Raw genomic sequence first — 21,570 nt, forward strand, 5'->3', positions numbered from 1 at the left:
ATCACTTGCTTAGCAATGGATGATCTGCAGTGAATGGGTGCCGTCAGAATGAGAGTCCAAACAGCTGATAAAAACATCACAATAATCCACACAAATGTTCATTTTTAAGTGATCTTGATTGAACAATGCATGTTATTCTAAGGACTTTCTCTCTGAACACCTGTGCTTTTTTACAATTCAGTTCATATCTGATTAATAAAATCAATTCCACCATTCTACTTTTCCTCAACAATATCCTGTTTCAATTGGAAATGCTCTACATTACAGAAGTAAATGGCTTACAAATGCCAATTTCATTTCATTCTTGACTTTAATGTGTTTTCCAGCCATTTACAAGGTTTTCCTCATTTGGAAACGAATGTTAATAACACCATTAGTCATCTAAAATGATTGATGTTTGAGCAGAAAAGGTTTGGGTCTGTTCTTTGTCACTCAGGACAAACTTAGTCTCCCGTAGGGCCCTTTAGAGCCTTTAGTTGCTTGATCAAGTAACAATATTGAGGTTCGAGCTCAGCCTTTCTATCCGTCTTTTGTGTTAATAAGGCAAGACTTGTGTATGTTTTTCGCAGTTGATCTCAGAAGAACATAATAGCTGTACAGTACATAATTTATTGGAGAATTCTGTAAGTACACAACACAATCATAATTTGCATTACAAAGACACTCACTCATATTTTCTATATACAAATGGTTTCAAAACAGCACTCAGTCTAAAGAACCGAAGTGAAATCTGACAGAGTGTAGACAATAATACACAAGACAGACATGTTTTGCATTTGTGACTTTTGCAAAGGCCTTGCATTTGTGGTTCGTTTAACCGATCCATGTCTTTTAAATTACAAAATAGATGCATAAACAAAGTACCTCTAAATGTTGACAGAAATGTATCATATGTAGTCCACTTCAAGGCACAATTGCAATGTACCCTTTATTGAAAGTCAATGCTAAAACAAACTAAATGAAAAGGAAGCATCGCATTTGTGCTACTAAATGTAGTCTAGTCATTGAAGTTTTCAGAGGCTTTGCATCGGTCATTAAATGTAATCATTTAACCAGTTCACATCTCATTAATGTTTGATCTAGTAAATGGATGCATTCACGCTGACCAGGCTAAATTTATCTCTAAATGACAACAGAAATGTAATTTTTGAAATACCTTTAAGATTTCCAATTGCATCGTACCCTGTATTGGAAGTCAATGATATACCAGATCAAATGATAATCTATATGCCTCCATTGGTACATAACAGGTCATGTTTTATAGCAATAAAGTACTCAGAACAACAGTTTATCATGGTTCGACTTCTTACAGCGAGAATAAGGTGACCGGGTGCCTGTTAAGATCAGGTCAACTCTAATCCCCATTTTAAGGACACACTCGATGCTAATCAGCTTGTCATGTGGAACCTGAGTTGCCAGGTTTGTCTGACTGTAGTTTTTCTTGTATTTTCACTTATTCTTCAGTGTCCACAATGCCTGGACACCATTCGGAAGAATCCCAAGAAGACATGAGTTATGTCTCCTTCATGAAGTCATTGCATGTGTGACCCTGGACCACAAAACCAGTCATTTATTTATTTTTTTTAAAGGGGGGGTGAAATGCTATTTCATGCATACTGAGTTTTTTACACTGTTAAAGAGTTGGATTCCCATGCTAAACATGGACAAAGTTTCAAATATTAAGTTGTACGTTTGAAGGAGTATTTTTGTTCCAAAAAAACCTCTTCCGGTTTGTCACAAGTTTCGGAAAGTTTTTTTAGAGTATGGCTCTGTGTGACATTAGATGGAGCGGAATTTCCTTATATGGGTCCTGAAACACTTCTGCCGGAAGAGCGCGTGCTCCCGTATAGCAGAGCACTGAGAGCACAACAGACTTCACTGATCAGAGCAAGAGCGTCGCGAAATGTCACAAAAGAAGTGTGTTTTTGGTTGCCAGGGCAAGACAACCCTGCACAGATTACCAAAAGAGAAACAGCATTAAGGGACCAGTGGATGGAGTTTATTTTTACAGAGCATCAACGGAGTTGTGCAAGTGTTTGTGTTTGTTCCCTGCATTTCGGATTGCACATCGTTTATTTCTTAAGGATAATGCAGTCCCAACTAAAAAGGGTCACGATCGTGTGTTGGAACCGCAGGCGGTGAGTAAAACTGATTCAAATATCTCTGTGTTGTTAACTTAGCTATCAGCGCGTAAGCACATCAAGTAAACAACATGCGATGTTGTCATCAAACTGCACTTTCCACATGTACAGCTTAAAAAAAAAAAAAAAAAAAGATGACATAAAGTGGAACTTAGTCATTTTCCAAAACCGCTAAGCAAATATATACAGTTTCAGTACATACCACATAGAGACGTCGTTTCTGATGCTGCTCTTGTTCAATTTCAGCCTCTGGATCTGTGTCACAGCTTCCAAACGCTCTCAACTCAAAAGCCTACTCGTGCTCGTGATTCTTTAGCTCCGCCCACACGTCACGCCTCCAGGCGCTCGTGTTTTTCCGGGAAAAATCGGTACAGACTATCTTTCTCTTATAAATATAATAAAAATAAAGACTTTTTGGAGTTATGAAGGATGCAGTACTACTCTATATGTACTCAAGATTAACAGGGTATTGAGTGAAAACGAGCATTTCACCCCCCCTTTAAATTTATACATCATCTAAAAGCTGAATAAGTAAGGATACGATAGTATTTGGATTTATAATTTATTAGGATAGGATAGTATTCGACTAACATACAACTATTTGAAAATCTGGGTGTGCAAAAAAACAAAAACAATTTTTTTTTTTTTATTAAATTTGTCAAAATAAAGTTCTTAGCGCTGCATAATGGCATGAAAGAAAAATTGATCATTTTGACCCATGCAATGTATTTTCGGGTATTGCTACAAATATACACCAGCGACTTAAGACTGGTTTTGTGCTCCAGGGTCACATATTATGAATTCATAAGACTCTAAACAAAGTAAACAATCAATAATTAACAAAAATAATTGCACTTCTTACAATGTTTTTAGCGTTAACGCATTAGACTTGCGTTTTCCTTCACATGATGTTCTAATGGAAAGTGTTGGGATTGGGTCGGATCATCATAGTGACCTTCTTCAGAGAATACGATCCTCCGCGGAACTCGGCCCAGTAAACTCCATCCTGGTATCGGCTGCGGTAATGTCCACCGCGGTACCACACGCCGTTCAGGTTGGAGTGGGCGCAGGCGTTGTACCACCAACCACCCTTTTGATAGTGGGCACAGTTTCCTGTATGAGAGGAAATGAGGTTTTTGAGTTCGTGAACATGATTCATTACACACTGATTCTATTTGGAGCACTGCGGTGATGTTTTTTTGTAAGGCAACACAACAGTTAACATCACCTTGCACTTTAATAAATTATCTGCTACACTGTAACAATTGTCAGTTTATTGGAGTACATCTTACAAGAAAATTATATTTTAAAATGTTCCTTTTTATTCAGTATTGCTTGTCGTTTCTTTGTGAAATTAGCTCTGTTTAATTGTTTCTGCATCACTTTTAGTTTTTGTGTAGTTTTTTTTTTTTTCCCGCAGTAGTTCCCTCGACAAAAACCATATGGTACTTTTCATTAGATTTTGAAATAATGCAGAAAATAAGGTTTTGACCAACAAAATTTTGATTCATGCACGTTTTGAAGACTACAGTAAATAATCAGCAAAAGTAAATAGCTAAACGTAGGATATAAACAAACTACACCACAGTCACATGACTTCAGCGGCAACACAATTAAGTTTTTGACAACAATCTTTATTTAAAATTTGAAAGCTTGGGTTGAAATAATTTCTGTAGTGCGATTATAAACATAATGAACTTAGCAATGGCCTTTTTCAAGACACAAAAAACACAAGTGGGGTGTTACTCAGCAGACGCTGTTATAGTTTCATTATTTTCAATCAGATACTGGTTTTCAATTATTATTTTCTATCGGTTTTTATTTGAGATTTTAATTTTTCATTGAAAGTTTTGTGAAAGTGAAATTTGTGGAAAAAACAGAGGGGGGGGTGTTTTTTTATTTTATTTTTTAAATGCTTTTAATTAGGGCTGTCAAAAATAGCGCGTTAACGATGTTAATTAGTTTTTTGTCGTTAATTACGTCAAATTTTTTAACGCATTTCACGCATGCGCAGTGTGACAAATTATTCAGGTCAGGAAAGTCTCGTCGATCTCTGAATTCTCAAGATAGTAAAAAACTGCGGCGAGCGCCACGACGAAAACACAGAAGTAGCTTAAGGTTTTACCCCAGTTACTCTCAAATACATTCATGCCAAGCTCGATAAACAGAGAAGACTTTGGTAGTTGATACGCTGGAGCTTCTTCCTGTTATAGCGTCCTGTGTTTCACACTGTGCATGCGCAGAACGCCTACATGCAATGCAGCGAAAATTACAGCTGTTTGAAAAAGCATTTGCATTTTTACTTGGTTTTACTGGCACTTGAAGCCTTCAGAACGTGAAAATATCGATCCTAAAGTATTGTGGCAGAGCAAATGAACACCTCCTAAAAACAAGAGTGCCCAGAGTGCTGCTTATGTGATGGTGGCGCATGTTTGTGTTTCTGAGTTCATTCTTTCGAGTTTCTCTATGCATAATTTCATAGATATATGGCTATATTTAACCACTGGTTCACCTAAAACTCTTACACTATAGTTAAATGGTATGGTTTGATATAGTGCTCAGGTAAATTTGATCTAAGTAAATGTTAAACTTTTGAAATTCAGAAAAAAAAGAACCACATATTGATGAATCAATACATGAAAATGATGTATCTGTGTCCTGTTATTTATCTTTTGGTATGCATTTCAGAAAAAAAAATGGTTAGGATTCAGGTGTAATTGCAAATAGTGATTAATCGTGATTAATCCACTGAAAATTCGGATTAATTTGATTAAAAATTGTAATCATTTGACAGCCCTACTTTTAATACGACTGAAACTGTATTTAGTGTGATTGCAGTTTAATAAAAACATTGTAACCCAAAGTTAGGCATATTAATTGTAATGATTTAATGTCCACTGTTATTCAGACAACACATTATATAGAGAAAGAGACCAAAGAACACAGCAAGCTTTGTGAAACTCTGAATATCAGTTAAACCATTGCGTTGCGAAATGTTTCGAAGCGCTCCAATCAGATTTCGCATTACAAATCATTTGATTCAGATCGGGACGTCAGAGTGGGTGTGTGGGATTCTTTTTTATTTTTTATCCCCACATTTATTTTATGTCATGTAACCATTTTTTATGCTTTTAATTTAATTAGCAATTTTAATCTGAGCTAACTACGCTGTTAAAAAGATTTTTGGACGATAGGAGCCGGAAGTTCAATAATGCGAGCTCGTTTCTGCAAATGTTAAAGCCCTTATTGCAGCTGGTTGTGGTGCTCCGTCAGTGCTGGTCTGATACCTGTGTACACGTCGTGATCTCTGTCCAGGGTGGTGAACTGTTTCCCATTGTGCCAGGTGAGGGAATCCCCAGCGTTGCCATGGTAACGGCCCACCCGCAGCCTGTAGAAATCTGCCTCCGGCTCCACCCGGAAACTGGCGTATTCTGCGAACGTCTTCCTGCCGGACCAGTCCTCCAGCGTCACCAGCAGCTTGTAGTTACCCTGGCTGGTCAGCCAGTAGATGTTCTCCAAACCAAGCCAGTATTCTCCATCGATGTTCCCAAATCCTTGCTAAGATAGAAACGACAAAGAAACAGATTGTTAAACAGACCATTCCAGCTCAAAAGAATAATAAAAAAAGTATTTATTAATATATATTATACAAACATTTAACCCTCTGATGCATGGTCTACAAGGAATGGTCTTTAAAAGCTTTAACATTTCAGGTTATGATGTTGCATACTTTACCATAATTCTACATGACTTTCCTCTTTTTTTATTTTATTTATTTATGACATAAGATGTATTTATATATAATATTATATAATATAATAAAATATATTATATTATATTATGTAAGAAAAGTAGCTTATTTTTATATGTATACGTGTTATATAAATGATTTTATATACATATAATTAAGCTACCTTTTTCCTACATTAGGTATTTATATTATATTATATTGTTTTTAAATTAAAATATTTTAATAAATATTTTATTAGGTTTAAAATAATAATAATAATAATAATAATAATATGAAAATATGTGAAATAGTTTTTATATATTTATTCAGAACTGGTCGTGCTCATTCTTGTTTTATACACTCTTTGTCAGATCTTGAATCCTGCCAGACAATGCAATTTAAAAGAACTCTAGCAACATCGTACACGTGTTTGTATTTAGCCGTGTTAGCATTAGGAGTCATTATTCATTTCAAACAAGCAGATCTGACCGCCGTATCATGAAACACCTGAGAACATACTGCATGTAACTAGCTGATAGCAGACAGAAATCGCCCATTATGTCACAGACGTGCCAGCTTAACACCTACTTTAGCATATCATGAGCAAACAGGAACAGAGCTTATTAATGCATGTGATAAATCACCAGCTAAGACTTTAACTCCAGACTGCTGTTGTGTTACTCATGGTTTAAAGAAAAAACTATTTTGTCATTATTTCCTTTCACCCACAAGTCATTTCAAACCGAAATGCTTTTAGTTTTTTCATGCAACACCATGAAGACAATGTAAAGAATCTTTGGATGCAATTGTATATATATATATATATGGTTTGCATATAAAAAAAAATAATAAAATGACATTATATAATAAATGATTTCCTTCAGTGTCTTTTTAGTGCTTTTTAAAATGTTTCCAGAGCAGCCGAGTGGATCTAGTTATTAGGACGTTCCCTTCACATTGGCTCTTCTGCTCCTGATTTCAGTTCTGGGCACTGGTGACGTCAACAGTGTTTCTGTCAGACAGAGTTTTTGTGGAAAAGCCTTGGCCCTTGTTTGAAAACCTTGCCCATCTTGCATAACCAAATTCATCTGACGTTTCAAAGTGATGTTTTGGATGATTTCAGAAATCGCAAAAAGCCACAGTTTGCTGTGAGACTGACTGGCTAAGACATTTCGTCATGGAAGTCTCTCCATGCACGAACAGCAGGGTTTCAGAACAATGTGCGTCTCATTACTTTAATTAACTCTGACTAATGGAGGGCGATTTCTGCTGTTATCCAGCAATGGAGATCTGAAGCATTGCATTCAGTTTTATCAGTGCTGAATGATCATGTTTGCATGACCTCATTATGATAAAATTTTAATTAGAATGATATATTTCCCCATAGACTTGCACTAGGGGTGTGACGATACACTTATTTAACGCTATTTTTAAGAAATCACAAATTGCAAAACAATGCAAGTGCATTATGAAATGATTCAACGAATCATCTTGTTATGAATGTCACTTCAGTTCTACAGTTCGTCGTTAAAAACTGCAGATTGATTTAATAAAGTGTGTTGCTCAGAAACACACAACAGTTCGGAAATTTAGCAAAACTAATAATATCATGACACTATCCTCCTCTTTGCAAAGCTTCTTTATAGTTGAACTACAGTAAATATGATTTCAAAACGAATTAATTTTTACAACCTTTGCACTTGAATAAACATTGAACTAAATTGAGCTGAATAACGGCACCTGTTGCTTTAAAGCTAAAATTTGTTTCATAATTGAATAACTTTCCAACATTAGCACTGTTCTTATCCAGTTTAATCATTTGAAACAATCTTTTTTTAATTAAAGCATTATATTAATAATTGTGACTTGACTTCGAGATACTGAACCCAGAATGTTTGTTTAAAAACATCATGCAACTTCACACGTTAAAGCTATTTAATCCCCTAAAATCTGAAAATAAACTTCTTTCTGACCTTGTACGTCTCCCAGTTTCGGAAGAAGTTGACCGATCCGTCCATGCGTCGCTGTATGACGGTCCAGCCGCCGGGGTCGTGTCTCTGGTCACACCAGACCTGCATCAGTTTGTTGGTGTTCTCCGGCTTCACCAGAAACATGCCGCTGTTGGTGTGTCCTTCCTCTAGAGCCTGTAAACAGTCTTTGAACGGCCCTGTTTTGGAAAGCACACACATGCAATATTTAAGTCATGGTTTTCTCTAAAGCATCTCTGAATTTAATGTCAAAATCAAATCAGATGTGGTTCATAGCTGCTTTAGATTATATATCGCTAGCCATGGATCCAGCTGTCTTTGTGGACAGCTGATTAGGTTTGCGTTTCTAAGAGAAAGGGATTGTGAAAGAGAGTCACTTATTGATGAGCAATGACTGGCCAGGACCTCCAAGAGCTTGTGTTCTTTTGTCTGGTTCTGTCGGTTGAGTTTGATGCATCCCAGCTGTGTTTCAACTATTGGATTTGGATTGGTTTATAAGGTGTAATTATTAGGTGTTGTAAAATAGTCATGCAATTTTTGTCCTCACTGACCTCATACTATTATGCCATGCACTTATGCAACCATTGTAGAGGACATGTTGTTTTCTCATCTGGGCTCACAAGTTCCCAGAATCACATTTGAGGCAATTCTGTTTTCATTATGACTGCATGTTCTCCACACCTTTTTGGGCAACCTAAAAACTGGCGTAAGGAGATGGAAAATCATGTAGAAAATGAAAACGCTGGCTCGGCTACTGACTGATCCAATCATGCCTTCACCGTCTCTGTAAATGAGTCTGGGTTAGCGAACAAGCTTCAGTCCAACAGGCAAATCACACCTCAGTTCTCAGACAGGATCCTCTGCAGTGAATGGGTGCCGTCAGAATGAGAGTCCAAACAGCTGATAAAAACATCACAAGTAATACACATAACTCCAGTCCATCAGTTAACTTATTGTGAAGAGAAAAGCTGCATGTTTTTAAAAAAACAAATCCATCATTAAAGTGTTTTTAACTCTAACCTGTTGCTTCTGGTTAAAATATTAGTCCTTAAAGGGGGGGTGAAATGCTGGTTTTCACTCAATATCCTGTTAATCTTGAGTACCTATAGAGTAGTACTGCATCCTTCATAACTCCAAAAAGTCTTTATTTTTATTATATTTATAAGAGAAAGATAGTCTGTACTGATTTTTCCCGTAAAAACACGACGGACTGGAGGCGTGACGTGTGGGCGGAGCTAAAGAATCATGAGCGCCAGTAGGCTTTTGCGTTGAGAGCTGGAAGCTCTGACATTATCGTGAGGAAAAACACATCCAAAACAAACCATGGCTAACAGTCAGATTCAGCGTATATTTATGATCCAGAATCAGATCCAGAGGCTGAAATTTAACAAGAGCAGCATCAGCAACGACGTCTCTATGTGGTATGTACTGAAACTGTATATATTTGCTTAGCGGTTTTGAATAATGACTAAGTTTCACTTTATGTTGTCTTTTTTTTTTTTTTTTTTTTAGCTGTACATGTGGAAAGTGCAGTTTGATGACAACATCACATTGCTTACGCGCCGATAGCGAAGTTAACAACACAGAGATATTTGAAGCAGTTTTACTCGCCGCCTGCGGTTCCAACACACGATCGTGACCCTTTTTCATTGGGACTGCATTATCCTTAAGAAATAAACGATACGCAAATCCGTCGTCAAACTGGGCCTTGTTTGTAAAACGAGCATCTTCGAAATGCAGGGAACAAACAAAAACACTTGCACAACTCCGTTGATGCTCTGTAAAAATAAACTCCATCCACTGGTCCCTTAATGCTGTTTCTCTTTTGGTAATCTGTGCAGTTAATTTTTGAAACTTTGTCCATGTTTAACATGGGAATCCAACTCTTTAACAGTGTAAAAAACTCAGTATGCATGAAATAGCATTTCACCCCCCCTTTAATCTATAAGAACATTTCCTCCAGTGAAAAATAAAAAATCTCCTGTTGGTCTCTCACATCAAAATCCAGCCATATATTTGTTTTAAACAGTGCTTGATCTGTGCAGATTTCTCCCCTGATTTAGACAAGATGACTTTTTCACCGGAAAAAGTGTTTTTCAGTATGTAGAATATTTTAGCTGGAAATAAAGATTTGAAGTTATAAAAGTCTGAATGGTGGATTTGTTTCTTACTAACACAAAACTTAACGCTTCTCCAGATGTTAACTGATGGACTGGAGTGCTGTGGATTATTGTGATGTTTTATCAGCTGTTTGGACTCTCATTCTGACGGCACCCATTCACTGCAGAGGATGGTGAACAGGTGATTAAATGCTATTCTAAACTATTCCTTAAATGTGTGAGCATGCAACTGTACTTCATCAGTAAAGTTGAGTTGATATCATACCAAAGTTACCAGATCATCGCGAGACATTCATCCATAGGTCTGCTGCTTTCAGAGAACATTGATTGAAGTTCTGTCTCAAATTATCCTTCAGCTTTTGTCACGCTTGTTGATTTCCCCCCCAAATGCTAATAGAAAAATCCAATGGAATCTCCTCAGATGAATTTGATTCGTCACAGTTTTTGTTCTGATTCGTCTCGGTTCCCTGTGATTGCTGCTTTTGACATTTCAGTTCAGTTTAGTGGTTTTCTCGCTGTCTGCTGCTGAATAATCAAGCATTATGAGCTCCAGAGGAAGCTTCACAGTCTGCTCTGAAATCACAGTCATCTCTGTCTGACCTTCTGTATTCTGTGCAAGTTTTTAGATGATTATTCATTCTTTTCTGCTCTATTTTATGTGTAAGGACATCTTTTCAGAGCAAGCTTTTGCACAAAAAATACTGTAATAAAACAAGTTTTTATGTGCCACAGTTGAGCATCAGACCAGATCCACCAGAATGATTTACTTGGGAAGTTTTATCATTCTCAGATGTTTTAGTATAATATATTGGATTAAAGCATCAGGTAAATGACAACATTTTTACATTTATGCAATTAGCGGATGCTGTTATCCAAAGTGACATAACAAACAAAAGTAACAAAAGTAAATAGTAATGTATATTTTGCATTAAGATTTATGTTATCAACTCATCTGTTGCATGTGGAAACTAAGACTAATAAATAAAGTAGCAAGTCAGTATTTTTATTAGTAAAGTGCGTATAAATCTGTTAAAACAAAGCACTTAACTTAGCGAGATTTAATGGCATGTTATAAAAAAATAAAAATGACAAGATTGATTTACAGATGACTGCTTATTTCTGCTGGGCTGAAAATGTAAAAAAGTTAATTGTGAGTTTTTATCTCACAATTCTGACTTTTTCTCGCAAAATCTCGCTAAAGTTTGTATCTCGTAATTCTGATAGAATTTTTTTTTTTTTTACCACAAAATAAAAAATGTAAAAGTTATTTGCAACTTTTTATCTCACAATTCAAAAAAAAAAAAAAAATCTGCGATTCTGAGTTTATATCTCATAAATTTTACATTTTTTTCCTCTGAATTCTGAGATTCAGGAGTTTTTTTTCTACCACAGAATAAAAAATAATAAAGGTAAATGCAACTTTTTATCTCACAATTCAGACTTTTTCCCCCTTAATTGCAACAATTCCAGCATCTCCAGCAGAATTGAAAGTTTATATCTCAGGGTTCTAGCTTTGAATCTAAAAGGTAACAATTAGCTTTTTTTTCATCCCATGGCAGAAACAAGCTTCCATAATATACTGTACCATGTGAAAGATTTCAGAAAAGTGTGAACTGATTCATAATAACTGCATCACCCCATTATTCATGTTCCTACACTGCATTTCATTTATACAGCCACATTTGAGCATCTGAGGCAAACAGTTATCAGTTACCACAAAGAAATTCCCATATAGAATATTAAACAACACTTAAACAGACCCCTTCCATCAAACCAAAGATTTCTCTGCAAAAGTCTCTGGAATCCCCCATTTAAGGACTTTAAATTGGTTCATGTCTTGGAGGGTTTTCCTCCCAAGAATAATGTGCACTCTTAGTTCAGAAAATGTGTTGTTAAATGATTGTGTTGTAATGGGACGGAGACCAAGCTCTGAGCGATCAGCGGCAGGGAAATCCACGTGTGGCTTGTGTCGCTCAACTTTCAGGCTGTTTTCTTTGGAACCACTGATGTAACCAAACCACTTAGGCGTAGCCATACATATTTATCATTCTCGGTGTGCAAAATACAATTGACCTTGTAAAAACACTGCAAGAAAATGAAGATGGCTGGCTGTGTAATGTTAAGATGTTTCTCATTACTCACCCCGATCCTTTTGTGTGTGGCCCTACACTGTGGAGAGTTTCGTCATGATTTTATAAGGAAATGTTTTCAGTAATGTAGGCAGCTCTTTAATGTTTCTTTACTTAACTCTATTATTCATAACATACAGTATCCTTCCAATGTTTGGAAAAGGAAAAGGTTTCAAAGAGGAGTTTGGGTCCATTTGAGCATAAATCCTTGTGACTTCATCACAAATTGTGCATGACAGTCAGAATACTGATTGATTGGCAATTAATTTAGCACACAACAGACTAATTAAAACCCACTTAAACCAGAACTTATATGGTTTGTTTGTCTGGATTAAGATGGTTTTAGCTGGTTTAGCTTAGCAGCCACCTTATAGGAGACCAGGTGAGAAGAGACGAGGAGACAAATTGTTGAATATAGTCATTATTTTCATTATTATGTCATCATTAGTTTACAAAAAGTGTTCTTGTTGCTTCATAACATTACGGTTGAACCACTCATGGCAGATGGACTGTTCTGATGATGTCTTTCACACTTTTCTGGACCTTGATAGTGTAACTTACTTGGCAGGTTAATGGGACAGACACAAGCCTCCCGGTTTTCATACAAAATATCTTAGATTATGTTCCAAAGACGAACTTGGAACGACATGGGGGTAAGTGATTATGACAAAACTTTAATCTTGGAGTGGACTCACCTGAGGGTTTATCTGTGGAGGAGCTGTGTGTTTCAGGGGGCACCGTTGGTAAAGTCGGTGGCATTGCTTTGATGTTTTGGTCGCTCTGGATTTCATTGGTGAGCTGGTTGTTGTGGCGGGTGTAGGTCGGTGGGTGGAAAGGCCTGGCGGGGGAATGTGGGACCGGAGGTGGAGGTGGTTGGCGATGTTGTGGAGGCTGCGGGAGGATTGCAGGTGGCTGGTAAGGTCGAGTTTGTCGTACAACACCAGCTGCACTTCCACCAACACCAAAACCTCCACCAACAAAGCCTCCTCTCCTGCATTGCTCTTCTAGCTGTACTATAAGCGCGCTTTGATTGCTCGCAAGCGATGCAAGGTGCTGGTATTTGTGCTCTAGATCCCGGTAACGTGTGGTTAACTGCTGCATCTCTGACGTGTGATTCAACACACGGTTCTCCAGCTGAGAAACCTCCAGCGCATTGTCTCTCTTGCGGATGATCTCGTGCAGCAGCTGCATGTAGAGCTGCGTGACCCGGGCGTTCATGTTGCGTGACTCCTTGCGAAGCAGCTTGACCTCGTTGACCACGCCGCCGTCCACCTCCACCAGCTGCTGCAGCGTCTCGATCTGCCGCCGCTGCTTGTGCAGCTCTCCGTTCAGCAGCTCCAGCTCCTGTTTGTTCACGCGGTTCTCCAGCAGGGCTTCCGGCTCTTTAGAGTTCACGCAGATGGCGCCCGTGGTTTTGCGCTGAGGAACGATGAAGGTGTAGGAGCATTTGTCAGGGTCCGAGGCGCTGGGAGGGTCGGCGGAGCGTTTGGGACGACTGGCGAACATGAACTCGCTTTCGAGTATGTCGTCTCTGCTTTCGAACTCCTCGGCGAACCCAAGCGAAGCAGAGTCGGGTCTGGACAGGGTGATGGTCAGCAGGGCCAGAAGAAAGCGCTTCAAAGTGAGGACGGTCATGGCTGTCTGAGATGCGTCTTTGTGCTGGAACATGAACAGATAAATTCAATTAAATAAAATTTAAATAAATTAAATTAATGCATTTAGCAGATGCTTTTATCCAAAGCGACTTACAGTGCATTCAGGCTATCAATTTTTACATATCATGTGTTCCCGGGGAATCGAACCCCCAACCTTGCGCTTAATAGTGCAGTGCTCTATCAATTGAGCTACAGGAACACTAAGATAAGATAAGAGATTTTTTACTCAGTAGGAATATTTATTTGTATCCCGGTTAAAAACAAACATCAATTTATAACTTTTCTATAAAATATTTTATTTTTTTGTAAGTCGAATTCTTTCTCACCAAGAATGCATTTATTTTATCTTAAAAATTGTGAAAAAGTATTACGATTTAAAAATAATTTATTTCTTTTGTAATATATTTTAAAATGTAATTTATTCCTGTGATCAAAGCTGTATTTTCAGCATCATTCCTCCAGTCTTTAGTGTCACATGATCTTCAGAAATTATTCTTAATATGCTGAGTTGCTCCTCAAGAAACATTTCTAATTATAAATGTTGAACGCAGTTGTACTGCTTAGTATTTTTGGAGTAAACTGACAAATTTTTCCAGAATTATTTGATTAAATACTAAAAAACATAATGTTCAACGTAATGAACATCATGTTCATGTTTTGCAACATTTTAGATGCTGTTTTTGATCATTATTATTATTTTAATTCATCTTTGCTTAATAGAGCCATGGATTTCTGTAAAAAAAAAAAAAAATCTTACTGAACCCATATTTTTGGACGGTAGTCTAAAAAAAACGACATTTTATTTTATGCATTTGATGCGATTTTAGGATCAACTGGACTTGCCATGCAATCTTAAAGCAGTCGCCTGATTCAGAAGCAATGCAGCAGGCAGATGCATGTGTTCATACAAAAATAATTAAAAAGCAAAACTGATGTAATGCAAGTTTCCATCCTGTTTGAATGACCCTAAAAGATCCTCGTCACTTGAGCCCCTTTGTTAAATTAAATGTAAAGCCATTAGCTAATGAAACATGTATTGTGTTCTTTGGTGATTTTCCAAAGAACCGGTCTGTTTTGCCCTGTTAAAGCATTTGTATGTTAATTACTCTAAAACATTAGAATTAGCAAGCTTTTGGACTGCGCCTTGCAGGAATTGATGCTAAATCCCTTCCGATTCCAGTCTGTCTTAAACCACTAGGCCACACACTGTTTTTGCTGTATACACAAGTTTTGCTATATACGTAAATGTTTCCGAATGTTTTAGTTTATATCTGTTTATTGCGTCATCGATTAACGGATAAGCAGAGAGAATTACATATGGTAGATAGCGTGACCCAAAAGCCCAAGACTCACTGGTTTTGAATCAGTCTGATGAAACCCTTATGATGCACAAAACACAAAATATCTGGCATTAAAAGTCAAATTTGAGGAGTTTTGAAGAGTCTTTATGAAGGACACATGAACACCAGATCAAATCCTAAGGCTTTACAAAGCATTCATAAGAAGTTTTTGCTACATAAGTGCATGTTAATGTATGATTCATGTCAGATTTTGTTTCCCTAATCTCTCCAGTCATTAAATAACTAAGTCATCGCTTTACACCCCAGCACAGGAATGCACTAATTCACAGATGGGAAAATCGATGACACGATGTTGTGTGCACAGAGCATCTCCCATAACAACAGACTCAGCGGTCATGGTTTTTATTGTGTTCATTAGTAAGGAGGAGCTCCTTTCCACTCATTTCAGGGATTGTAGTGTCGTTGGGACAGTAGTTTAACACTGCTTTCTACTTCTATCTAATGCTGAACTCCTGTTTTCTCATTTAGTTATTTTTAACGTCTGAATCACGTGTCTTGTGCTTTGGACTGAATGTACCAACAAACATTCATAGCATTGAGTCATCAAAGGAAAATGTATTCCAATCAAGGAGAATATAAACAAGATTGCACAAGACCCTCAGCAAGGATCCATAACCTCATGCTACAAACATGCATGATGAATCATATATTCTTTAAAAATTACATAACCGTGTTAAACCTTTATTAGAGGGGTTTTTGTTGTGCATTTGTTTTGGCGTTGATTTAGGAAACATGCTCACTGTCTGTTGGGTATTAGGATTTTTCCAACCCTGTATTGCATCTCTGCAATGTATTAATGGTTGTTGTTGTTTTATAAACCTTTAACACATTAAGAGTAAAATAGGGGTCCACGAATCGATTCCTCTGCGATTATGATGCGATATTGCGTAGCTTGTCCGAGAACTACGGCTCTGTGTAGTAAGTTACGCTCCATTTGAAAGCAGGTGATGGATATTTACTGCTAATCAAAGAACCGGCTTTACAATCGCATGCAATTAATCATGCAGCCCTAATGTAAAAATATATATTTGCATTATATTTAACCCTTTACATCATGTCATAATTAACATATTCCAACTAAAAAAAATATCAAAGTGACTGAAACATCAACTTTCGAATGCTTATTTTTATTATATCCTTGCACTTGTGTTGTGCTTTCTTTTTTTCTTCAGTTTTGTGATATAGACACAGGGTTTGGTGTCATAAAGCAGCAAACGGATCTGTTTTGCTGTAACGAGCAATGCCAGAATAACTTCCATAGAGTCACGCATGAGAATGCTGCATTACGTCGTTGTTCCGAATTCAAAATCTGACTTGGATTTCAAATCTGATTTGAATTTGAACTCGAGTGTGATGATGTCATAGCTTGAGCCGCTGATGTCATCGGGGTCTCAGCTTCGCATTCCTCTGGCTTTCTTGGGTCTTTTTCAGTATGCATTAACTGTAACTTTCTTTTTCTGACCTGCGAGTGCTGCTATTCACTCAGGAGATGCAAATGTAGTCTTTAAGACGGACAGCGTGTCTTTTGGGCACAAATCCAGCTCCAGGAATTCCTGTGATTATGTGGGATAAATTTGTTAGGAATTACTCTTTTATTTTTATTTCAGTTTGAAGGATCTTTTCTTAAACTGAAGAACTTATACAGGTCCTATACAGATTGAAGGGTCTTGGTGGAACCATCAGTGCCAATAAAGAACCTTTATTTTTAAGGGTGAATGACAAACAAGTACCAAAGACAATTCAGTAGGAAATCATTTGCATTCATTGTTCTGTGAGAAGAACTTTCCCTATAGATGCAGCAAGTGCTAACCATGTTTTGGGCTGATTTTGTGTGTGATTATCTCATAAGTGAATGTCATAAGCTCTTGTTGAAACTAAATGTTCTGTCCTGAGCTCAAGTCCTCAAGTTCTTGAATGCATGAAGTGAAGTGTGATTGCATCTGCATGCTACCATTACAACATCGCCATGCTGAACATTTCTCATTTATGCTTTTATTTGTACCAGGTACACCATTCTGATGAGAGTTTTATGCATCTTTCTGCATTTATATATTCACATTTATGCATTTGACAAATGCTTCTATAGAAAGCGACTTACCTTGCATTCAAGGGGCAAACATTTCATCAGTTCATGCATTCCCTGGAAATCTGACCCATGATTTGGCTTATAGTGTACAGTTTTTTTCTAAAAGTCTCTTTAGTAAATCTAATTTTGTTGTAGTTACCTTTAGTTCCAAAATGTTTAATAAAAATGTCAAAATTAAATTGCTTTTGATCTGAGCAACAGCTGAATGACTACATTTAATTGTTCTTTAAAAGTCATGGGTTTTCCCTGCTACGGAAAACCTGGAATCAGGCTTCTTTTATTTGATTTATTCCAGTTCTGACAAATAAATTGAAATGAATAAAATATAATGCATAATCATGCACATTTCTACAAAGCTATTCTGCAAATCCTGGAAATATATGCATTTTGAAATCCTTTCATTGCATGATTTATCTGCCCGTCTAATTGTTAGTATGAAGGTGAAAGCCAGAGAACATGATTCATCTGAATTGATCACATTTGTAATCAAACGGCTCTTACCAGGATGGTGTGCTGATGTTCCCGGCTCTTTCTCTCTTCTTCTCTGCTTTATCCTTACAATCTCTCTCCAGGAAGGTTGGATGGTGTTGTCCCTGAAGTGAAAGTCATCACAGATCCACCCGTCCTTTCTGTCCCTCTTTCTTCTTGTCCGTCCCTCGGCGTGTCTCCTGTCATAGGATGATGGGTGACAGTCTCATTTTGTGTCCTGTTGCAAACTGTTCTTTAAGTGCGGTTTAGTTTCTGTCCGTGGTCAGCGTGTGTCTGCATGTCCTGCTGGAGTCTCTGCCCAAAGGATCCTCCGACTGCTCTCTGTTAACTCTTCACTTTGAGTGACACATTGATTTAGAGAGAGATGTCTTTAACATCCACCCATCAGCACTGAACACAGGGAACACTCTGCTGTGTCTCTCTCCCTCTCCCTCTCTAGTTTGTGGTAATGCTGTTGTTTTTGTTTGGCTCCGCCCCTTTCCCCTCCCCCTGGCACAGACATAATGGTTGTCACAATTGATACACTCTTAAAAATCAATCGATTTGCATCAATGGTTCCGTAAAGAACCTTTAACACCCATGGATCTTTTTTCTAATGGACAAAGTTTCTTTATAGTGATAAGTATGATTATTAAAAATGTTCTTTTAAGATCTATTCACTGACAGGATCTCTTTTGGAGCCAAAATTGCTGTAGGGGGTAAAAATCCTTTTATAGCCTTTATCTTTGGTAAAAGTAAACCGTAAAAATGCCTCTTTTTTTGGAAAGAGAACCTACTATTTTTTTATCTGAATGGGTCAAACTGGTGGAAATGTAAAATTACAAACTGGCCGATAAACTTCGTCACAATCTAAAAAATGCTGGGTGAAAAACAACCATTTTAGGGTTATTTGGCAACCCAGCACTAGTTAAATGTTGGACAGAATACATGCTGGGTAATTTTGACCAAGCTGGTTTGGTTAAAGGTGCACAAAGCGATTTTTATAAAAATGCTTTTGACCACAATCGGGCCGAGTCCCAGAACAAACTCTCAGCCAATCAGCATTAAGGGGCGTTTCTAATAATGATAGGGAGAAGAGAGCACTGGATATTAGCCAATCGACTATAGATAGCGAAAGATGGCAGATAAAAAAAAAATTAAAAGTGTTATGGTCAGGCAAGAGGTAGGACCATGTCAATATCAGAGCAGCTTCCAGTGGTGAAGAAACTCAAGTAGCGCAAGGGAATTGGTTGCTTTACGTTGATTTAGCTTTTTTCACACAACTTTTCAGTGTCAGCCTTTGCTTGAATATGCTGCGGCGAGCAACATCGCTCGTCTCTGGAAATGTCAAGTGTCACCCGGTTAGTTCCATACCTGCAAATTTGTTTCCAATTATACACTTACATAAGCTGTTCTGACTTCAAAATAAGCCATTCGTGTCGTTTGTGCAAATCCAAGGAGTTTTTGTTTGGTTTTATGAATAAATAACCTCTTGCGAACTGACTTGAGAAAAGATTTGATGGCATGTTTTTCTAATCTTATATCCATACGATGCCTGATATAGCAGTTTATAAGTGCATCACTGCCTTGCAATCAGATGAACCTCTTTATTTCTGCTTTTCTATAAGCGCCACCTGCTGTCAGAATTCATTCAGCCTGTTTGTTGTTTTATTTTCAGACCAGTTATATATATCATAAATAAATAATGTTTAAATAATAACACATTTTTGAAGTCACATTACAACTGTACAAAAGAGCAGCTGCTGTCATCCTTTGTCTATAATGCATTATATTCTGAAAAGGTGTAACCAAAAATAGGTGAATGGTTATTTTAATGATTAATATATTTTATTGTTAAATAGAATTTATTGTAATTGTTTACAGTTCGCAATAAAACCTAAAATATTTAAGTTGCATTATAAGGCATTACACATGCATCAAAAGTTTATAAAGTGGATAGTTCTGACTCTCAATTCTAATGACATTAGATTATTATTATTATTATTATTATTATTATTATTATTATTATTATTATTATTATTATTATAAATGATGACTATTTAATTTATATTAAAATAAATTATTTTTAAGTTACATATATTAATACCTAAAATAATAAAAAATAATTTATGCTATTAATTTGTAATATTATTATTAAAAAGTAATTATATTTAACAATTAAAATTATATTGATAAAATAATAATGTATATAAATAATTAGTAACCATTTTATTATTTTTATAAATGACAATAACAACAATGATACTAATCATTATTATTATTATTATTATTTCTTATATGATTTTATCACAGCCAGTTCATTAAGAACACTCATTTTTATTGATAAATTCACATTCATATATGCTTTAATACATGCATTATTGAGAGTGTTACTGTAAACTCTTCAGTAACTCTTTGCTGTATAAATGTGATGTTTACAGTGTTTGCAATGAGCTGATTTGAATAGAATGGCATGTGGTTTGAATGGAGACCCTAAAAAGTCAGATGATTAGAGCTGGTGGTCTGAATCTTTGGCTGAAGAGTCAGAATCAGAAAATCTGCATGTGTGTCCAGCTGTTTCAATGACCCCTGCGAAAGAAAAAAGAGACGGCGGACACAGACACATGCCCACACACATTCTCACCTGTCAGGACAAAGAGCTTTTTCTGTAAGCTGCTTTTCTAAAGTATCTGAACTCTTGTGTTTACCATGTCTTGCTTGTATTTGATTACTGTTTCTCATGTATAAAAAAGCCTTTAAGACTCTTTGCACTTGGACAAGCACGTATCCTCATAGAAAACGATCCACAGTCTTCATAGAAACACCCTGCACGGGTCACATTTTGTTTAAAAAAATAAAAGCTTTGTTTTGCATGCATTTGTGGTGATTTTTATTCTCTCATTCTGGCTGATGGGTGTTTCTGGTCCCACTGACTCACTTGTTCTACTTCTACTGTGGTGGTCTCTCACACATTTTCATTCGTCAGTCACTCAACAATAGCATTTTAAGCCTGATTTGGGCTACACAAAAGCTTTTAAATAAATAATTCACCTAAAAATCTAAAATTGCTGAAAACGTACTCCTCCTCAGGTCATCCAAGATTAGGATGAGTTTGTGTCTTCAACAGATACGGAGAAATGTAGCATTGCATCAGTGTCTCATCAATGGATCCTCTGCAGTGAATGGGTGCCGTCAGAATGAGAGTCTAAACAGCTGATAAAAACATCACAATAATCCACAAGCAATCCAGTCCATCAGTTAATGTCTTGACAAGAGAAAAGCTGTGTGTTTATAAGAAACAAATCCATCTGACGGCACCCATTCACTGCAGAGGATCCACCGGTCAGCAAGCATTGCCATGCTACATTTTCTGCTAATGGAAAGACTGAAATGATATTATTATAAAATAAATGTTATTTTTAGAGCTTTCTTTGTATAGTAAATAAATAAATAGTCATTTTTTCATGCAAAAGAATAACCGGTGTTGTCTTAGCCATAGCACTGCATTTGTCCACGTTTCCCTGTTTTCTGTTCCTCTCAGTAATAAATAAGGTTGAACTCAGGACCTGCTTGTAGCACAGTCTGTGATGTGAAGCGTAGACATCACTTCAGGCGTTGGATTGCGCAGCTTTTCCTTCGATGTTCTGCGGATGGGATCATAATTTGGCAGCAGACGCTGTTTTAGCCTCCGCTGTAAAACGGGATGAGGTAAGAGCTCAGACTTACAGTAAATCAAGAAACGTTTAGGAAATCGCTCTGAGAAAAGGACATGTCATCATTTCTTTTGCTTTTAATGTTGTGGATCAGTGTTTGGGGTCTGTTTCAGAGATGTGTAGTTTAGCCCCTCACCTAACGAGATGGGATTAGTGTTGGTGGTCCACACGGGACCACA

The 21,570-nt window shown here is 37.0% G+C and overlaps 2 protein-coding genes across 6 annotated transcripts in view; one reads left to right on the forward strand and one right to left on the reverse strand.

The window, feature by feature from the left end:
- The window catches only part of LOC128014862 (ras-specific guanine nucleotide-releasing factor RalGPS1), a 113,560-nt gene that overhangs the window by 51,758 nt on the left and 40,232 nt on the right, over nucleotides 1-21,570 (forward strand). The gene's annotated exons all lie outside the window — the stretch shown is intronic.
- On the reverse strand, nucleotides 590-18,119 carry LOC128014865 (angiopoietin-related protein 2-like). The gene is made up of 5 exons (XM_052598552.1): nucleotides 17,712-18,119; nucleotides 12,804-13,767; nucleotides 7,845-8,038; nucleotides 5,429-5,699; nucleotides 590-3,254 (listed from the first exon to the last, which is right to left on the reverse strand). The coding sequence occupies exons 2-5, from the start codon at nucleotides 13,741-13,743 to the stop codon at nucleotides 3,055-3,057; spliced, it is 1,605 nt and encodes a 534-aa protein (XP_052454512.1). The 5' UTR covers nucleotides 13,744-13,767; nucleotides 17,712-18,119; the 3' UTR covers nucleotides 590-3,054.

The sequence above is a fragment of the Carassius gibelio genome, chromosome A5 (genome assembly GCF_023724105.1).
Source record: "Carassius gibelio isolate Cgi1373 ecotype wild population from Czech Republic chromosome A5, carGib1.2-hapl.c, whole genome shotgun sequence".
NCBI classification, from domain to species: Eukaryota; Metazoa; Chordata; class Actinopteri; order Cypriniformes; family Cyprinidae; genus Carassius; species Carassius gibelio.

Bases quoted from the DNA above. Each gene is read 5' to 3' on its own strand.
- LOC128014865 (XM_052598552.1), bottom strand. From the start codon at position 13,743: ATGACCGTCCTCACTTTGAAGCGCTTTCTTCTGGCCCTGCTGACCATC. The intron at 8,039-12,803 runs GTGAGTCCACTC...TTTCCAAAACAG, and splicing joins CTCCACAGATAAACCCTCAG to GGCCGTTCAAAGACTGTTTA. The intron at 3,255-5,428 runs GTATCAGACCAG...CCTCTCATACAG, and splicing joins AGATCACGACGTGTACACAG to GAAACTGTGCCCACTATCAA.